Source organism: Lissotriton vulgaris, unplaced genomic scaffold (genome assembly GCF_964263255.1).
Source record: "Lissotriton vulgaris unplaced genomic scaffold, aLisVul1.2 SCAFFOLD_490, whole genome shotgun sequence".
NCBI lineage: Eukaryota > Metazoa > Chordata > Amphibia > Caudata > Salamandridae > Lissotriton > Lissotriton vulgaris.
This window is the reverse complement of record NW_028240828.1, coordinates 331,161-351,565: the sequence shown is the minus strand read 5'-3', so window position 1 is coordinate 351,565 and position 20,405 is coordinate 331,161. Positions and strand designations below refer to the sequence as shown.

Genomic DNA, 20,405 nt, shown 5'->3' with positions numbered 1-20,405 from the left:
TCTCACTTGGCCTTGATTGCTTTTTTGAGATCTACCTGTAGTATAGAAAGGCCCAATACGGTCGTCCAATTGGCTGGACTCTGTTCCATGCTCAACAGCTGCTGATGTTTAACATCAGGCAGTTTCTGGTTTAGATGTCTGTATGGCTTGTCTCTATTTTCATTTAACAAACATTAATTTGTACTTAGTATCGCAGTCTTAGAATATTCTAAATTTTACCTGCATTATTTGATTTCCTTTGATAAACTACCTGCATTTTCTTACAATTGAGTTGCAGAAATAAACCCGTTGATTCAGAGCTCGGATCCAAGCTCTAAACAAATATTTTGCTCCAAGACTGGTGTTACAGCAATACACTGGTTTATTGGGTATTGGGATCCAAAGATTTAGATTAATTAGCTGATTCAGTAAAGCTTCTTAACTGTGATTTGATAAATGTCATCAGCAATCCTGCATGCATATCTTATTTGTGACCAAAAGATCATTTTTCCTTTTAATGCCAAAACACAACTGATACTTCTTATCACTTATCTGTGGTTTGTACCACCGCTCTTCACCCCTTAGCTATTTTAAAGAATCTCAGAACGTGTAGACACAATATTATCATCAGAAATGTAAGTATAAGAAACAAAATGTGCAGTGGAGGAAATACAGTTGTATGATAGAAAATCAAATGTAGGCTACTTGTGCAGTCTTACAATAAAGCAATCAAAGCTACCAAGAAATATTTCTGGTAGATCAAGGTCCTTATGAGGGCAATGTAAAGCATGAAGAAGCAGCATCCTAGTTATTAAGCCCTAGGCAGTCTCAGATGCTACTTAAAGAATTCGCCATCCATTCAGCCTCAATTGTTTACCTGAATCATTGGAGGAAACAGTTACTTTGGTGACTGCAGTAACACCCACAGAATCCGTGCATCCATGTGGGTGCTGGTAGAGTTTTCCCAATTTGTTTATGCCTATGGTCATTTCCATCTTCAGAGTATTTGTGCAAAATGTTTTGTCCCTCAAACGTACCAAAACCTGTGAATAAACTACTTTTGAAAAAGCCTGCTTCAAAAGAGTTAGTAACAATCCAATTCCAAGACCGCCTCTAAAAATTGAAATGACCTATATCAATGTGGTTTCGACCACAGCACCAAAGCATCTCTGCTTCATATCTGGAACATATTGCTGGATGTGTTGAACGAAAGATAGTTACTTTGTATATAAAGTGGAGGTATTTAAGTTTCCTGTGACATTTGCTCATTTTACTGGCCCTCCAACCTATGGTCCATGAGTCTTCTGGAAAAGTGTGAGCAGATGTTCAAAATGGTCAATACATTCCCACCTTAGTCATGCTTTTGTGTAAGGTGTTTCAGGCCTCACAGTTGTAAACTTGGATTTTCAGTGTTTACCTGTAGCCTGTTGAGAGCATAGCGGATAATGACACCCAACCCTCATTTAATATTACTATGGAGAATAACCAGTGCAACACTTTGGCACTGTGTTTATCATACATTGAAGAACGAATGAAAGAGTTGACTCTAATTATATTTTTCCACGTATCCTACTTTTTGGGATTGATACCCATCTGGTGAAAAAGTTACTCACTCTTTAACTGGATTGTTTGAGGGAAAGGACAGTACTAAGCAAGAAAGAAAGAAAAGTAGGCTTTATGCTTATTCGAGTCCTGCCACTGATGCCACATGTCAACCAAGGTGGTCAACAATATTTTCTACCATCTTTCATGGCAAGAATACATTGTTTAAATGACTTTCAAGCTGGACCAGACAAATAGTCTCCTCTTTCGTTAATCAGTCTTGCCAGGGCTAATCTGCACTGTTAATAAATTGTATCATATTTTTGAAATAATGAGGATTTTCTCTCCCTTGAATGGCTGAAGCCAGCATTCTGGTGCTGCTACAGATCTGGAAGAATGCACCTTGCACCACCCCATTTCTCTTTCAAGTATAGACTCTAAGATATTTACAGATATCCTGGCCATGAGATTGAACAATTTGATGTCCCATTTAATAAAACCAGGCCAGGCAAGTTTTATGTCAGAAAGAAGAGAGAGAATACTAAAAACAAGCAGTTGCAATGCAATGGGTCTCGCATTTGCAAGAGTTAAAGCTATTGGCATTGTAAATGATAATGCCTTTTATTTATCTGTTTTGATAACTAACACATAAATAAAAGGCATTGGGGCACATGCATCTAGCCTTTTCCACTTTGGGAATGGAAAAAGGCCTTTTCCTATGCATGTAGGTTTTGGCATTTACATTTTGTGATCGCAATTATGTGCGATTAGCGCGATTCCCTAATGCTGATGCATGTAGCCTTTCCTAAATGCCAATTGTGCATTTAGGAAACGATAATTAACATCAACTAAAAGTTGATGGTAATATGTACCTGCTTTGAAAATGCATTTTTCAAAGTGCCATGTACTTTACATGTGCACACCTACCTTTTTTGTGGGGTGCTTCAGGGGGCCTTAGGTGCTTCAGGGGGGCCTAAGGCCCCCAGGATCCCTTGGATGTGCTTTTGCTATTTGTGAATACGAATTTGCCGGGAGGCCCATAGGAATGAATGGAGTCACATTATCTAATAGCGATTTGCAATTTCGAAATCGCTATTAGGTAATGTTAAAGAATCGCAAATCGTTTTGCAATTCCGACATACATAGCATTTTGCGATTCCCAAATAGCGAATCGGTAAAATTCGCTATTTGGGAATAGCAAAATGCAGGTTTGATGCATGTGCCCCATTGTCATTTATAATGCCACTAGCTCAAACTCTTGTAAATGTGAGACCTTGACCCCTACAGGCTGCTTGGAACTGGACGGACCGGTGGGAAGTGAAAGTGCGCTTGGTGCGCTGAAAGTTGCAGGAAAGTGTGTCATGCCTGCAGTTGGTGAAACGCGTTAAAGAAAATAGCGCTTACAGACTAAATAAGTCGTACCGTGTAACAGAGGTAAAAGGGCGAGTACTCATTGGAGGATACAAATGAAGACAAGGCGATGCTAAGGAGGGAGTAACAAGCCTTTTACGGAATCAGAAGTCAGCATTTACAAAGGACAATGACACAAGCCAATGGCAAAAATGGGTAGAGTGTGGGTGAGGATTCAAGTCTGTACTTCAATACAGCATGCCTTGCAGAGCAGCGCATGCGCTGCCCAGGCTTGACCTAAAAATATAGAGTGAGGCCCTACGACCATCTGATGCCTCCTTGTTAATAAGAAGAAAAAAAATTAAAAACAACTATTTTGATTTATAATGCGATTAAGTTCATTGTACTTGTTTAACCTAATTTGCAATGATCAATTGGTATTTAATTATCAAGCAGTAGAGGAAGTCTGCTTAACAACCCTACCTCTCCCCCAGGTTATTGCTGTGGCCTCCCACATGAGACCAGACCAGCATGTTCTGTAAGCTCATGTACAACAGTTGTGTTTTCTGCTTCTAGGATAAGGGTGAAGGACGGATAGCCTTTCCCTTGGGGGTCACCAGGTAAAAAAAAGGCAGGAGGGTGAACTGTAAAGAAAAATAGAGGACAACAGAATAGTGGTACAAACAAATCAATGTCATTTACACAAAAAGCATTTCTTTTTGCTTGACCCGTAGCAGGCAGAGGTACAATTATCTTGGGCCAAGAGAACAAGAGCATCAGTGATGTTTAAAAGTCCATTATATCCGCCAAAGTTGATGATGCATTAATGACAACCTTGGGAACGCTAGTTTTAACCTAGTTATAGAGATAGGGGGTTTAAAACATCAAATTCAGAGGAGCCGATAAACAGCGTGCTTCAAACCAGAAATAAGAAATTAACATTGATTTCTATTGCTCCTATTTAAGATTCACCATTAAATCACACTGCAAAGTGTAAACACTACAAAATATTTTAAGGCGCATAACAGTGCATTTGTGTGAAACAGTTTATTAATACAACTCTGAAAATCTTTTCACAATGGTTTTGTGAACTATTGAGAAATTTTAAATGAAAATTGCTGCAAGAAAGTGACCAGTAGTGCAGATACTTGCTGTTTAATGTGTGGCGTGAAAACAGTGCATTGGGGGAGTTTTGTTTACATTATTATTTTATTTTGTTTAATGCATATGCTAAATGTCAAGACAATTTTAGTATTGTCCATGTAGCAGTAAGCCTCTGGGTCACAGAGCTCTGCATTGTATTTGACAATTGACGCAATAAATATTGTTTTTAAAAAAAAAGTGACCAGTAGGATAGACCTTCTAAAACATTTTGTATTCAACCAGGTAGAGAAAATCGATTATTTTCACATTAGCAAGCAAGGCAGTTGCATTTAAAAGTACATAAGTGCAAATGCATATACTAAATACCTAAGTTAAAGAAAGGGTTTTGAGACAGTAGGGAGATAAAGAATTAATTCTAATTATTACGCATGCCCCTAGATAACTACCTATTTGCCCTGCTTGTTCATTTGCTCCCTTATTGTACATTAACAGACAAACCGTGGTTACATTTTGCCAACCATAGATTAACAAGAATTAACCATGTTTGTGGCTGTGCATCTGAACAGCAACCAATGATGCTTTGATACATTACACTGCTTCTCTCTTCCACTTTGCTGGAAAGGAGAAAGCAAGATCTTGGCGTTTGAAAGGCTAGAGCAGACCAACAACAGGTTTCCCATTGCAGATCTTGCGGAGTGCCACCCAAGCTAATGCTACACGAACATCACATATAGAGTATATATGTCGCTGGGTAAATATATTTATTTATCAAAGAGTTGTTTTTTAAAAATCCTAACAGGCAAGCACGCTAAACGTCAGGATTGACATACAGACCAAGGAGCACTTAATTGGCGCTTTGGTTTATTGTCCCTTCACGGAGATCCGTATTTCTACAGTATGATGCACAAACGCAAGGGGCAGGTGCGTCACGCCTAGTGGAGGCATTACAAATCTAATTAATGTAACCACCACACAGGCCTTACTACAAGTATTAAGGATAGTTCCATAACCCAATTCCACATAATGCCCAGGATTTTATTGCTGCCCGAGCCAGGTATGTAGTTATTTGTCATCCAGTTTAAAGGCATGCATCTGAAAGAGACACATTGGTGATAGATTCCTTACCTTTGAATTACCGTCAGACTGGATCCGGAAAGTTTTCATCAGCAGTACCCCTGCGCGTCGGAAGGTGGCGTCGTGCAGTTCTGCGTCCGTCGTAGGCGTCATGATCGCCGGGATGACATCGCTGCAGCTACTTAGACGCGACGTTGCACGCTGAAGTCAGTTCTTTCTTTTGCCGCACCAGCAAGCAGAGATCCAGAAAGAGTGGTACCCCAAGTCAATTTTTGACTGAGTTTTTGGGGACTTTTGTCTCTGTTGTTTTGAGTCTTGTTTTTAGGTCTTGTTGTATAGGGATGCCCGGTTTTAAGTCTTGCGAGGCCCCACACGATGTCGGTGATGGACCTGCACAGTGAGAGTGTCTACTGCCTGGGGAGCGACCACGACTCTGTGTCTTGCCCCGACTGCCGGGCCATGGCTCCAAAAACTTTGCGGGAGTGGTCCCGAAAGTGGCTTGAGGCTCGGAAGTCTGCTCCGCGCCGTTCATGGTCCCGGTCCCGTTGGAGGTCGAGGAACCGGTCGCGGAGCCGCCACCATCGTTCGACGAAGTCTTCACACTCTGGGTCAGGTAAGACAAAGCACAAGAAGTCGATGAAACAACGCCGATCTTCGCCTTCCCCTAGCCTGTCGCGAGACATGGATGAGGGTGCAGGTAGTGCCACCCCTGCGGCTCCGGCGAGGCATAAGCAGTTGCCGACAGGCTACCCGCCCTTCCTCGGTCCGTCAGCAACTCCAGCCTAGCTGCAGGAATTTCTGTCAGCCATGCCCTGCCTTTTTGGCCCGTCGGGCCTGCCGTTGTGCCTTCGCGTCCGACTGGGGCTCTTGCCCTTCGTCGACTGCTCCGGCCCTGACGCCGCAAGACCCCCATGGATCCCAGCCTATGTTGTTTGGCCTTGTACGACCAACATCGACGTCTACGGCATCGCCCAAATGGTGCCGATCTATGCTGATTCCGATGCTGATGGGTAATTTCTATTCCTTTCTCCATCCTCCTCCTTCTTTTCCGCCTACCTGGCAGGTTACGGAGAACGGGGAGGACTGGGAGTGGTCTGAAGACCCTCTTGCAGTCCAGTGCGAGTTAGACCTGGACTGGGAAGAGGATTTGGAGGACGCAGGTGGACTGGATTTTTCTCCGGAACCTGGCACACTGTCTCCTTCTGCCCTAGAGTGGTGTTGCGCAGGGCGACCGAGGCTCTCCACCTCGAGCTCCCTACTGTGGCAGTCAGGACTAACCTCCTAACAAAAGTGATTCGGCCGGTGGCTTCTTCTGCGGAGCCGCTGTTGCCCTTCAATGATGCACTTACGGACGTTCTTTTGGGCACCTGGTCCAGGCCCAACACAGGGGCTCCTGTGGATAGGAACGTGGCCCAACGCCATCGCCCTGCCCCGGGGGACCCCATTTTCCTCTCTCAACACCCTACCCCTGAGAGCTTGGTTGTCCAAGCCTTTGCCTCCCCAAGCGCATTCCCTTCTACACCTCTGGACAGGGAATCCAAGAAACTGAAGCAGTTTGGGGAAAAAAGATTTTCTCTTCCGCAGTTCAGGGCTACGGTCTGTGATCACCACATGCCTCTAGGGCCGTTATTCCCACTATGTGTGGGATACAGTGGCGCAGGCACTGCCTCAGTGTCCAGAGGAGGGCCGGACAGTGCTCTCCCAAGCTATTGCTGAGGGGAGAGATGCAGCCAAGTTCACGATTCGTTGAGGCCTTGACACCACCGACTTGCTGGGCAGAGCGATTTCCACGACAGTGGCGCTGCGCCGTCACGCCTGGCTGAGGACAACTTGCTTTTCTGGGGATGGCCAAAATACTCTAATGGACATGCCCTTTGATGGCAATCACCTTTTTGGCGACAAGGCAGACAGTGCGTTGGAGTGTTTTAAGGACTAGTGGGCTACGGCCAAGTCCTTGGGCCTTTCGGCCAAACGCACTCCTTTGGCTTCTGCTTTCGCTCCTTTCGTGGCCAAAGAAGGGGTGCCCAAACACGTTTGTTTCAGAGCAACAGTCTTGCGCAGCAACAGTCTTAGCGCAGCTGCGGACGTGGGACACTCCAAGGTGGGTCACGGGGCCAGCGGGTGGGTCAGTCCACCCCCTCCTTTGCAGCCACTGCCTCCAAACCAGTGGGCAGCAGGATTCGCCATCACCTCCCCCACTGGCGCACCATCACTTCGGGCAGGTGGGTTTTACAGAATGTCCGAAGGGGCTACCCCCACCCATTCAAGACTACCCCTCCAGCCATGCCACCTCAGTACCACCGCATGTTGGTGCGATCACTTGGCATTCCTCCAACAGGAAGTTGGAGAAATGCCAAGGGGGCCATTGAGCGCATTCTGACGCCAGAAGTAAGTCGTGGTTGTTACTCCCACTACTTCCTGGTTCCAAAGAAGGACAAGGGCTTACGGCCTATCTTACACCTTCAGAACATCAATCGCTTCCTCCGGAAGGAGAATTTCAAGATGCTCACACTTGTTCAGGTCTTGTCTGCCCTAGCCCCGCAAGACTGGATGGTAACGTTGGATGTGCAGGACGCTTTTTTTCATATCCCCGTCCTGCCAGGGCACTGGCGTTCCCTGCGGTTCACGGTAGGCAACGAGCAATTTCAGTTCACTGTGCTCTCTTTCGGCCTTACCAGCGCCCCTTAGGTGTTCACAAAAGTGATGGCGGTGGTCGCAGCTCATCTGCGCAGATCAGGGGTTTCAGTCTTCCCCTGTCTCGACGACTGGCTGTTGAAGGAGGGCTCGCCCCAGTCAGTTGTCTCTCACCTCCAGACTACGGCCGACCTGCATTTGCTGGGGTTCTCCATCAACGTGCCGAAGTCGCACCCGATTCTCTCTCAAAAGCTCCTCTTTATCAAAGCGGTTCTGGACAGGACGCAGTTTCGGGTTTATCCTCCCGAACAGCGAGTCATTCCGATCTTTCGGCCCTTTTCCTGGGTTTCGGTCAGGATGACCTTGAGGCTGCTGGGCCTCATGGCCTCCTGCATCCTGCTTACCAATCATGCCAGATGGCGTATGCGGGCTCTGCAGTTCAACGTGAGGTTCCAGTGGGCGCAGCATCAAGGGGACCTGTCCGAGTACGTCCAGTTCTCGGAGGGCACTGCACAACAGTTGCAGTGGTGGCTCACAAACCAACATTGGGTCAGTGGCAGATCCCTCTTCCTTTCCCAACCAGAGCACACAGTGGTGACGGATGCGTCCTTCCTGGGATGGGGCGGCCATATGGGAGAGGTGGAGATCAGAGGCCTCTGGTCTCCGGCGGAGTCCAGGCTCCATATAAATGTTCTGGGGTTCAGGGCGATCCTACTTGCACTGAAGGCATTCCTTCCCTCTGTCAAGTGGAGTTTAGTGCAGGCCACACCACCACCATGTGGTACTGCAACAAGCAAGGTGGGGTGGGGTTGTGGACCCTGTGTCAGGAGGCTCTTCGTCTCTGGACATGGCTGAACGTCACGGTATTTCCTTGGTGGTTCAACACTTGGCAGGTTCTTTGAACGCCAGAGCGGACGAACTCAGCCGCAGGTGCATGATGGATCACGAGTGGCGTCTTTACTCTAAGGTGGCGCAAGGTCTCTTTCAGCAGTGGGGAGTGCCTTGGTTAAATCTATTCACCAACTAAGAGGACGGGCATTGTCAGCAGTTCTGCACGTTGGAATTTCCAAGGCGGCACTCGCTCTGCAACGCTTTTCATCGCGAGTGGAGTTGCGGTCTATTGTACGCCTTTCCACCTATACCACTTCTACCCAGAGTGCTGAAGAATATCAGGCGCAACCGGGTCCAAGTCATTCTTGTAGCCCCGGACTGGGCTCGAAGAGTTTGGTATCCTGAGCTACTCAATATGAACGTGGATTCCCCAAGCTGACTGCATCTTCGGGAGGATCTTTTGTCGCAGCAGCAGGGGACGTTCCTCCACATGAACCTGTCCAGCCTCCACCTCCTTGCGTGGAGATTGAGCGGCGACAGTTAATTCCATTTGACTTGCCTCCTGAAGTCTGTGATATCATTCTGACAGCCGGGCGTCCCTCCACTAAATCGTTATACACCAGTAGGTGGAAAAATTTGTGGCATGGTGCACAGCAAGAGCTGTGGATCCCCTTTCTGCCCCTCTTTCAGAAGTCCTTTTGTTCCTTCTTTCTTTAGCCCAGTAGGGCTCTGCTCTGGGCACCATTAATGGCTACCTTTCAGCAATTTCGGCCTTTCTCAGGCTCCCTGAGTCCTCTCTTTTCAAGTCCCCTGTTGTAAGTAGATTTCTCAGAGGTATTACTCCTCTTTTCCCTCCTATTCATTTTGTGATGCTGCAATGGGACTTGAATCTGGTTCTTACCTATTTGCAGTTAGCTCCCTTTGAGCTGCTGCACAACTGTCCTCTTCATTTATCAATTTTGAAGACTGCTTTCCTGGTTGCCCTCACCTCTGCTAGGCACGTGAGTGAGCTCTAGCCTCTTTCCGGTAAACCAGCCTTTCCTTCTATTCATCCGGACAAAGTTGTGCTTCACATTCGTCCTTCCTTCTTGCCAAAGTTTGTTTCTGCCTTCCACATCGGGCAAGCTATCAACTTGCCCACTTTCTTTCCGCCTCAGCATTCTTCCAGGGAGGAAGAGGGGCTCCACCGTCTGGACCCATTACCTGAATCGCACACAACAGTTCTGGGTGGATGACCAGCTCTTTGTTGGCTACGAAGGTGCCAAGAAAGGCCGAGCTGTACACAAGAGAACTATCTCCCACTGGGTCGTCTTGTGTATAAAAGCCTGTTACTCTTGCTAAAACGGATCCTCCGGTGGGGTTGCGCACCCATTGTATCAGGGCGGCAGCAGCCACTACTGCATTGGGACGTGGTGTCTCCCTGCAAGACATCGGTCAGGTAGCCATGTGGGCCTCGCTGCACACTTTTACTAAGCATTATTGCCTTGACGGTCAAGTCCGGGGAGACTGCTTCTTTGGCCGTTCTGTTCTCCGGGACTTTCTGGTGTGATCTTGGTTCGCAGACCCACCACCGCGCTTGGTATTGCTGGGGTATCTATTCGAAGGTAAGGAATCTATCACTAACGTGTCTTTTAGATGCACAAGTTACTTACCTTCGGTAAGGATATATCTGTAAGAGACATTAGTTAGTGATAGATTCCTTATCGCCCCTCCCATCCTCCCCGTTCTGCAAACTGATTTCTTGGGTTTAGGTCATCCCTTTCAGGGCCCTAGTTTCAATGCACCAGTGGTCAGTATCTTGCATTGCTCTGCTTTTCTGGTGCGAAAGTCTTGTACAGAACTGACGTCAGCGCTCGAGGTCGGCGTCCAAATAGCTGCCGCAATGTAATTCGGGCGATCATGACGCCTACGACGGATGCAGAGCCGAACGATGCCACCTTTCCGACGCGCAGGGGTATTGCTGACGAAAAATTTTCAGATCCAGTCGGACGCCTGGGAGTAATTTTAAGGTAAGGCATCTATCACTAACTAATGTCTCTTACAGATATATCATTACCAAAGGTAAGTAACTTGTGCATTCTGTAAAGAAATAAAGAAAACAGGAAGTATAAATTCGTAAATCAGCATATTTTACAGTGGCAACGGATACCATATCTGATTCTTTGCGATTATGAAAATCTATTCTTAGAAATCACATAGCCTTAAAAACCATGATGCTATTAAAATGAGATGCGTAATGGTTGGATGCACACAGGCTTGTCTTGTGTTCTGGATTGACTTTGGAGTGTGCACCTGAGGTATCACTCTCTTTCTCTTGGAGTGTGAAAGTTAAAGATCAGATCAAGCATCCTCTAAACTTAGAGGATGACCCTCTGGGCACAACTGTGATCGCTAATCAGCGAATATATCGTTATCCGTCAGATAAATATCCAAATAAGTTCTCCTTAAGTTGAATTAAACTGTAAATTTATTCAGAGATATATCATACAAGTGTACGGAAACCGTAGTTGAACGGTGCTCCTCACATAAAACCGGAAGGGATGTATCGGAGGGCTAACCAATAGGGAGCCGTGAAAGATAAGTGACCCAGCAGTGAACCAATTGCAAGCAGCAGGTCGGATTACACTCAGTATTGTGATGGTAGAGGGTCTCGCAGACAGCGCATGCGCGCTGATGCTAGACCTAACAAGTAATCCACCTTATTGATAAACAGAAAAGGAGCAACATTTTTATGATTCTGTCATTGGATGCTGAGAAAGCTTTTAACAGTGAAGCCTAGTTTTTCCTCAAAGCAATCTTACAAGAGAAAGGCTTTAGCCACATTTCTTGAAAAGGGTTTAGTAGGATATGTGTTTCGGACTACTTGAAAACATATAAATGCCATAGATCCCACTAAGGTCCATTTAAACCCAGTACTGGTTCAATGAAGTAATGTATGTCCTTGATTTGCAAAAGATCATGCTTCCCTCGATAGCGCTGAGAAATCTTTCTCTTCAATATGGTTTCTTCTTACACTATCTTGCAAGGACTGTAGAGACCTCACTCACCTGAGGACTCTAGAGGCACTACAAATTGTGAATGTGAAGGATGTCACAACTTTAAGGCACATGCAGGGGTCCAGTAATTAGACCAATGTACTTTTAATAGCAAGAGAATGTGTGAAAAAGATGAAGGTTTGTTTGTTTGTCCAGTTGTGGTTCACTTAAAATTCAATAAATGTTTTTTTAACCTTAAATTCCTAAACCTTACATAGAAAAGAATCTAGGGCTTGATGTCTGGATATGTGCAAAAATGATCAAATCTTCAATCATATGACCAAAATAGCAGTGCATAATCCTATCAAAGCAGTAACCCCACAATATAGCATTTAGCAGAGCATCACCATAAGCAAATACACAGAAAAGAAAATAAGAAATATGAGGTTCCTTTTAGGGGGCTTCTCACTTTTACAACACTCTGTCTGGTGTCACCTGTGTCGGGAACCATAGTGTCATCAAAAAAGGTTATGTGGCCCAACAAAATAAATCAAGCAGCATAGTTCACCACTATACATGTCATTTTCATTTTGCTGAATTAGTACATTGAGGTCTTAGCTTTTTCCTAAAAGGATCTCACAGATTTTGCATGCATACAGAAATAACATTTCCCCTCCATTATCACATGTAGTTTAGGCGTATTCCAAAAAGAGGAGGCAATACAAAGGATCTGCAGCTCCTGGGGCACGGTCTGGAGTTCCTTTCTTCAAGCTTATGCAGAAGAGCTAAAACCACCCGTACACGATGCATCCTGGTCAGAAGTTAGGGTTTTTCATTATGAATTTCAAAAACACCAAACATGAACTGGTTGCCTGCTCTCATTCGGAAATGACAGCTTATCAAATGTAAAAAGGTAACTCTAATGTTAGTCTAAGGGAAAGGTAGGTCTTGTAGTAGTGAAAAATGAATGAAATAGTTTTTCACTACCAGAACATATCAAACTTAAAATTACATGTCCCTGTTTTAAATGCACTGCACCATGTCTTCTGGGCTGTTCGGGCTCCTAGGGGTGACATATATGCATTAAAAAGAAATGTTTGGGCATGCTAAAGGTTTATTTTGCCAGGTCACATTGGCAGTCCAAAACTGCTCACACATGCTGCAATGGCAGGCCTGAGGCATGTTCAAAGTGCTGCTCAAGTGGGTGGCACAACCAGTGCTTCAGGCCCACTAGTAACATTTAATTTACAGGCCCTAGGTACATGTAATACCACTTTACTAGAGAAGTACAACCAAATAAATATGCCAATTGGGTGTAAGCTAAAGAGAGCACAAGCACTTTAGCACTGGTTAGCAGTGGTAAAGTGTGCAGACACCTAAAAGTCAACAAAACTGCGCTCAGAAAACAGGAGGGTTAAGGCAAAATGTTTAGGGATGATGAGGAAGAAAGGGCCTAGTCCAGCAGTAACTGGTAAATGAAAGGAATTCAACTCCTTGTAAATTCATTCTGCAGGTGGCTGCATGGGGGGCATATATCTACCTGCCTCTAACACACTGCCTCTACTTATGTGACATTCTCCTTGCGTGTTTATCTACTGACCAGTGGATAAAGTGCTGTAGCTCCCTTATACCAAAAACTTCTGCTGGGGTTCCACTCTGCCATTACTGTGCTGAATTTACCTGCAGTGATTTCCCACAAGTGTGTATAGCATAGGCAATAGCGATGAATTTACTGTTTCCCTTTTCAAAGATGCGCAGTTATTTTCCCATCAACTAAGATTGTGGTTTTTTTCATCAACTCCTGATGCTTTGTGCAAGAAGTATTCGTAGTTCAGGATCTTTTGTTGAATTTTAGCCAAGATAACTTTGAGGGGTCTGCCACCTACATGGCAAGGATTGCTACCTCTGCTTGTATATGTCACGTAACTGTTTAGTTTAAGAATATTTTGTGTGTCAGCTCTGTTGTGAAAGATGAACATATTAAAGTTGTATGCACATGATATCAACTGTTAATATTCTTTTTTTTTTTTTGGTTTGTGACTAAAGGGACAACCTTAGTCAGTGGGAGAAAGTGGCACGAGGAGAAGACACGGCAGTGTGGATTCCTTCCAATTCTTTGGCGACTGAGACATCGGATTCACTACCAGTGAAGATAGATGATTGATGAATACTTTATCCTAGGACATTTTTAATGGATTGTTTTTTTTAACAAGAATAAGAAGCCTCAACTGCTGATATGAAGGTGAAATGCCAAGCAAATTCCACCGTCCTGGCCTAATTTCAGTAGAAGGGACTCTTTGGTTTGAGAGGACTTTGGAAATGATGGTCAGGTCTTCTACTGAACAAGTGAACCTTGTGGAAACCTGAAAGATAAATTAACTGGCCTACATCTTGGGTCACACTGCTAGAGGCCTTAAAGTGGACATAAATACGTCTCAGCGGGTACTATATATTTCCTGTAAGGCTTCAAGCTTAAATGGTACTTTTAATATAATAAGATGGGCAGTATTCCACTGTCTTCACTTCGAATTTCTGATTTTAAATAGGAAATTTGACTCACTACTATTGCAAGTGCTTGTAGTCGTCAGCTTGAACTGGGTTGAAACTATGATGGTAGGGTATAATACTTGAATTAATTTCTTTACTACTTATCATAGATGGTGGACATTCCACACGGGGTATATGCTGGGCAGTGCATCACAATCCTCTGCACAGTTTAGGTTAGCCTGTACTTAAACGCCAGAACAGCCTTCATTCAGATGATCGTGAAAAAATGAGGACATCTTCCAGATTTGCACTGGACTTTCTGGTTTGCAATTGGCTGGAGGAGAGACTTCGACATCGTCAGGATGGATGGACGGATATTCTACATAATTTTTCAACAGAATGGGGATTCTGCCTCACCAAGGACGGTGACCTAACTGTGCTGTCCTGCATGGACATAGGCAGTGGGTTTAAAAATGTACACTCCGATTTGTTACCCTAATCCCCGCTTTGTGTGAAATTTGAGCACTGGTCTTGCAGATTGTTACATGTTTAGTCTCTTGCGGAACATATACTGCAATATCTCCTCTTAATTCACTAGTGGCTAAGCAATGGTATGCAGATATAGAGATAGTGACAGTGAGGCTGGGGCTCTGACTATGAACTATATACTGGCATGCACACATTTACTTAAGACAAATTTGTTTTCTTGAGTGTGCAAAATATTGATATTGGTTCAGGTGAAAGGGAAAACAAACTGTGATTTTTAATGATTTAGGGAGATGGTAAATGATACTTACTATTGTCTTTTCTTGACAGAGTGACACATCCTGAGTGATAATACCTTTAAGCGGTGGACGACAGGACACATTGTAGGGATTTCTTAGAATAATACCTCAGGAAAAGAACGAGTGTTAAAACTGAAGGAGATGTTGGTTTTATGTATGCATGGGTTGGACTGATGACTTATACTGGCCCTATTTGTATGTGATGCCTTCAATTTGAGTGTGTCTTGTCTAAGGAAAATGTAAATACCTCAAATCACCCTTTTCAGAGATTCCCTAAATTTCAGGGGTCTAAGTTTATTGCCTTGATGACTTGAGCCTCAAAATCAGAACAAAAACATAACCATCCTGAATATATTACGGAGCAAAAAGTTTCCCATACTTACAAATATATTTCTATGAGACTTTTTACAATGTATTATTGAATGTGTTAAATGAACATTCTAAAACCAAGGATTTGGTAGCAATTTCCCCTCGAGATTGCTGCATCTCAACTAACTTCATGTTTGAACTTCTAGAGTGGATTTTAAGTCAGACTTCTATATATTTCTACATTAAATACTCAGTCGTGCAAGGCAATGGTAATGAAGATTAGCAGCAACTATCTATAAATGATATGAAAAGTGAGTACTCGAGAGGTCACTGACCATCACAAAGATATTTTGATCAAAGCAAAAGTTAAACAGGTCACCGGTGAATAGTGCAAAATACTAATGTACTATACATTCACAGAAACCATGCAGGAAAATAGCAAGGAAGGTGTGAAGATAGGCAACCAGAGCACTTGTGTTTTGATTCTGGGTCTGCGATAGTGGTAAAGGCTGGGACTAGGAATTGAAACACCTGCTTGAAAGAAGATATGAAAAGGTGGGCGCTTGTACGCATACTATAGCAAAGCTGCTGGGGCGTGCAGGACATTAAAAGATACAAAAAGAACAAATGATAAAGGGAGTATGCATCTCTACAAAATGAAATCCTACAGGGAGTCCAAACGTTTCAGGACGGGGGCAATCTTTGCATGTAAAGAAAGAAAATAACAGTGGGGGCACAGCCAATGGTAGGTTTGGTTGTGGGATCTAAAGACTTTTTCAAATTTCTGCTCTGTATGTCCCTATTAACCAAAATGTTGTACAGCAGAGCACAACATAATTGTGTAGATACATTCATAACATACTGAGTCACGTAGCCTCGTTAATGTGGCTCTCATCTTTTAAAATGGTCTCTACAAAACCAGTTACTGCCTTACTGAAGGACTGTGATTAACTTCAAATAAGCCCTTCAAGATAATGAGGAAAAGCTCCCAAAGAAATTAGCTGTGCATTAGCCTCTTTCACCTGGGGATTATTTTTAAATGGACCAGCATATACGTCATTTCTAGCAGTAATGATCATGTGAATCTCGAAATGCTAGCTACCTAACGAATCCTGCCTATGTTACAAGTAATTGGCAACATCAAGCTTGCCTTGTTGGTACCAGTTGTGCAGTCTTCATTTTGCTTGCCAGTGGCAATGAACACTGTATGTGTCAACTCTAGGCATCCCTGTTGTTGCATTAGATGTTGTTGCAATTATCTGCTTTGCTTTTGTCCAGCATTGGACTTCTAGGGGACTTTCTTCCTGCTTCTTCCATTGGTGGGTGTTATCTCTTGTTGTCCATGTTCACTGAAGTACCATTTCTCAGTACTGAGCATGTTGAGAAGATTGTCCAGACAGCTCCCTGGTCAGTTTCAAGTACTGCTTGCCTACTAATTCTTTCATATGACTTGTGGGTTGAAAACTCGGTTTGGGCAGAGTGTTCTTGATGTGTAACCCTGCTTGTTTTATAGCTGCACCCTCACACAACTGCAATTTCATAGAATTTCTCACCAGATTCTGTAGCTTTGTGAAGAGAACTTCCTCATTGAGATACACTTAATGTATCTCTGAGTCATTAATTCTATTAATTACAATCTACACTGGACTTTTTCACCCCAGTGTTTTAGTCAGATATGTGTTTCGTACTACTTGAAGACATATAAATGGCATATTCTCCTGGGTGCCGAAGTATGACACTGAAGTGTTATTGGTATGGACTACGCAAATGTGAGGCTGTTTTGGGCTGGTGCAGAACCAGAAAATCCACGTGCCGATGGAACAAACGTTTTCAACATTTTACAATTGACCAAACGTTTCCGCTGTTTCAGTTAATTATCAGCTGGCCAACTACAGAAGCCTTAACTGATTTGAAATCTCAGAATTGTAGCCAAAGTTAGGCATGTGCAAAATTGGAAAGTTATCGATGTAAGGCTTATTTCTACTAAAACGAATACATATAACCTGGTAAAAACAAACTGGGCACTCACTAGTTGCTAAGATGGGTTCAAAGTCTTAAACTCAGTACAGTAATCATTTATGGTGGCAGTATTTTATTTTGATATAGAGATTAAATGTTGCTGAATTTACAGAGTGTGCTGCTTATGTGGCACTCGTAGGGCAAATTTTATTTATGTCGAGGTGTACGACGTTCTCAGATTATTAATAAAATGTATCTTCCTTAAAGAGACAAACTTCTAACAGTAACTGAAAAAGACAAATAATACAATGTTGTTAGTTAGGATTGTACATGTAGATAGTAGTTTTGAGTGTACTTTTAGAGTTTAGTGCTTTCCTCATAGAAATGTTTCCTTGACAAATCATTTTCCCACCCTCGACATTTGGTGGAGGCACCCACATTTGTGCCAGTCTGTTTCATTGGCTTGTAGGCAGACGGTATATAGTGCCTCATGCGTATTTCATGCTATGTTTTTGAGATGCTTTAGACATTTGTTCCAAAGTGGGAAATGGGTTCATGAACAAGGATAAAGCATGAACCTGTTCGTGACATATACTATTCATTCTCACTAAATGAACTCCGTGAATAGTTTCATGGCAGGACTAGCTTTTCTTAGCATTTGTCTCGTCATGGCCTTAAGCTTTCAAAGAACTATTTGTTTTTGTTGTAGTTGGAACTAAGCAGAAAATATTGATCTAGCCAGAGAATGTTGCATCATTGGAATTCTAGGTATCCCGACACTGGCGTACAGATTCTTATTAGGCATAAAACACTGCTGAATTCTCAGTGCTTCATCACACAAACAATTGCTCGCTCTCTCTCAAGTCTGCAAAGCTTTCTTACCTAAATAGAGTTCTCTAAACATACCATCACACTCTGTGGTGAATTTAAAAGTGATTGGACTTGTTTCTAACCTTTGCATCATGTGTTTCTCTACGGATGCACACATTGGTGTAGGTAATTCCTACTGGTTTTGCCTAAAGACTGAGTATTAAAAAGCAATCCATGAATCCCTTCCCTGTTTTACTGCTTTTTAGAAGTTATGGTTTTTGAGGCAAAGAAGGGGTTCAACATTTTATTCAAATTTTCATTGACAATGTGACTGTACGAAGAAAAGATCAGTGACTTACTCACTGATAAATGCGGGCACCATTCTGAAAAGGTCCAGTCTTCGGATGTTAAAGGTTCATGATCTGTGATTTGAGTTTAACCTACATTTTCCCCTGTTCAGGGTTCCTGATGGCATGCTCTCCAGGAATATTAAGCCATACCTTCAGCTGATTTGAATTACACCAGTACAATGTACATGTGTTGCCTATTAGTTTTATGTAATGCATATTTTTGCACTAGAATGATGGGGGGTAAATAAGAGGCCCTTAATCCTTGGCCTTTTAAGTGCTACTGAGGGATCAAACAATCATTAGGTGATATATTATAAAATATCACTATAAGGAGGGCATAGTACAAAAGGTTATGTCAAGCATTGGCACACAGGATGAACACGTATACATACCAGAACCCTTTCGAATATATAATTAACTGTGGTACAATTACGTGTTCTGCGTAAAGTGTAAGTTCTATAGTTTCCGCAGGAAACACCTAATGCGTGCCTCGAGTTCCTCCATCATAAGAATAGCATTGACAAAGAATATCAGCCAATGGATTCTACTCGTTATATTAGAGGATATTCATTTAATCCAAACTCTTAATCAAGCCATTAATACATTTAAATCCAGTTAGTTGTCGATCTTGTTGCTTCTCTGTAAGCCAATGTAATGCACAGTTGTCATCTGCAGCATTCCGCAGTTTTGTACTCTGCCTGCAGTTGCATCAGTCACAAACTTAATGGGTGGCATGCTATATTCCCCACTACCATCTCTTACATCTTATGTGGCCTTCTCCTTTTTGAAAAACAGTTTTGTAAAAGGGATTCTGCATTTACCTTTGGTATTTTTACATGAACAAGCTACCATTTATTTAGGGAAATCTAAAACTCTGCATCATGTGACCATTGAACGTGTGTGGTTCTGTTTTGCCTGCTTTCTTGATGAAAAGCCTCTTGCATTGTCCATGTGTCTACGGAACCTTAAGGGAGATGTGACCTGCTACTTTCAGGAGATATTTAAAGAAAACGGTGTTACTATACAGGAACTAAGTTAGTCACCTATGCCAAGAAGAAAATTCTCTAATACATTGCCAGTGCAATCCAAATTGAATAATGATTGCACATTTGTGGCTGTCTTGTATACATTGTTGTTCGATTTTCTTGCTGTTCGATTTTCTTGCTGATGCGACCATAGTATGTTTATTTACTGGGAGTATTAACATTTACTCTGGCGCGTGTGAGAATCCACTGGCTGATTCTCAGTGGCGTGATTCTGACACACACATCACCTATGACTTCAACGTTTATTTATATTTTTTTAACCTACCAGGCACTGCCATTTCTAGAGTGAAAACTGTGACACCCATTACATTGAGACCTGGGGATGTGTGCCGAAGTTAAGCTTGAGAGCAGACTTTTAAATCAAATATGGATTCTCTGGAAAGGTATCACCTTTCATTCTTAACATGGTCTTTATTCATGGGAATGGTTTCAGTGAGGGGGGACTAACCCCAGCACTCAAACCCTGCTCTGATTATGACATTAAGATTTATAAATTTGATTAGACCATGAGACATACCAAGTTGGGGTTTCTTTCCCATGAAGCCACCATATGGGTTTACAACATTTGAGAGTGCCTGCTGGTGGCAGGTGTTATTTTTTCTCTTTTTGGCCAGTAGTCATCACCATAGAAAAGAGGTTGAGGCATTCCACTCCACCAACCAGCAGTGCTTTAGTCAGGCAGATACTGTCAGGCACTTAGCGCCAGCACTTTGTTGTTATTCTCCCTGAGAGTACTAGGACATTTGGATGGCAGTACGTCTCAGTTAGACCTCTGTATCTTTTTAATGGAGACCTCTCTGTAGATTTAGAATACAGTGAGGCAGTGACTAAAGGATGTTTACATGATAAAAATAAATAAAATAAGTTATTCTGTCCTGCTTCACAGCACTACCTTGAATTCTATGAAACGCGAGCCCTTTTGTTGCAGACAGTAAGTTCTTTACCTGCTATCTGACTCCACCATAATTAATGGTGTGTTCTTTCATGGATCCTTTTTTTAGGGAAATTGTAATCACTGGTTTAGCGTTGTCAAAAAGACCTGTCTTGTATAGACATGTACTCATGATTTTCTTGTTGGGCTGAGATACTTACTAAAACTGCATGATTGATCTGATGTTTGGCCATTGCTAAAAGTCACTAGTTTTGGAAACTGCTAAAATTGTTTACTTT

The 20,405-nt window shown here is 43.1% G+C and overlaps 1 protein-coding gene across 1 annotated transcript in view; it reads left to right on the top strand.

Moving 5' to 3' along the window:
• Window positions 1-20,096, top strand: part of LOC147672520 (cAMP and cAMP-inhibited cGMP 3',5'-cyclic phosphodiesterase 10A-like) — a 909,783-nt gene extending 889,687 nt beyond the window's left edge. Inside the window, exon 21 of the mRNA XM_086947973.1 lies at window positions 13,536-20,096. Coding sequence (XP_086804099.1) covers window positions 13,536-13,653 — 118 coding nt within the window. The 3' untranslated portion in view covers window positions 13,654-20,096. The remainder of the gene's footprint in view (window positions 1-13,535) is intronic.
• The last annotated feature ends 309 nt before the right edge of the window (window positions 20,097-20,405 follow it).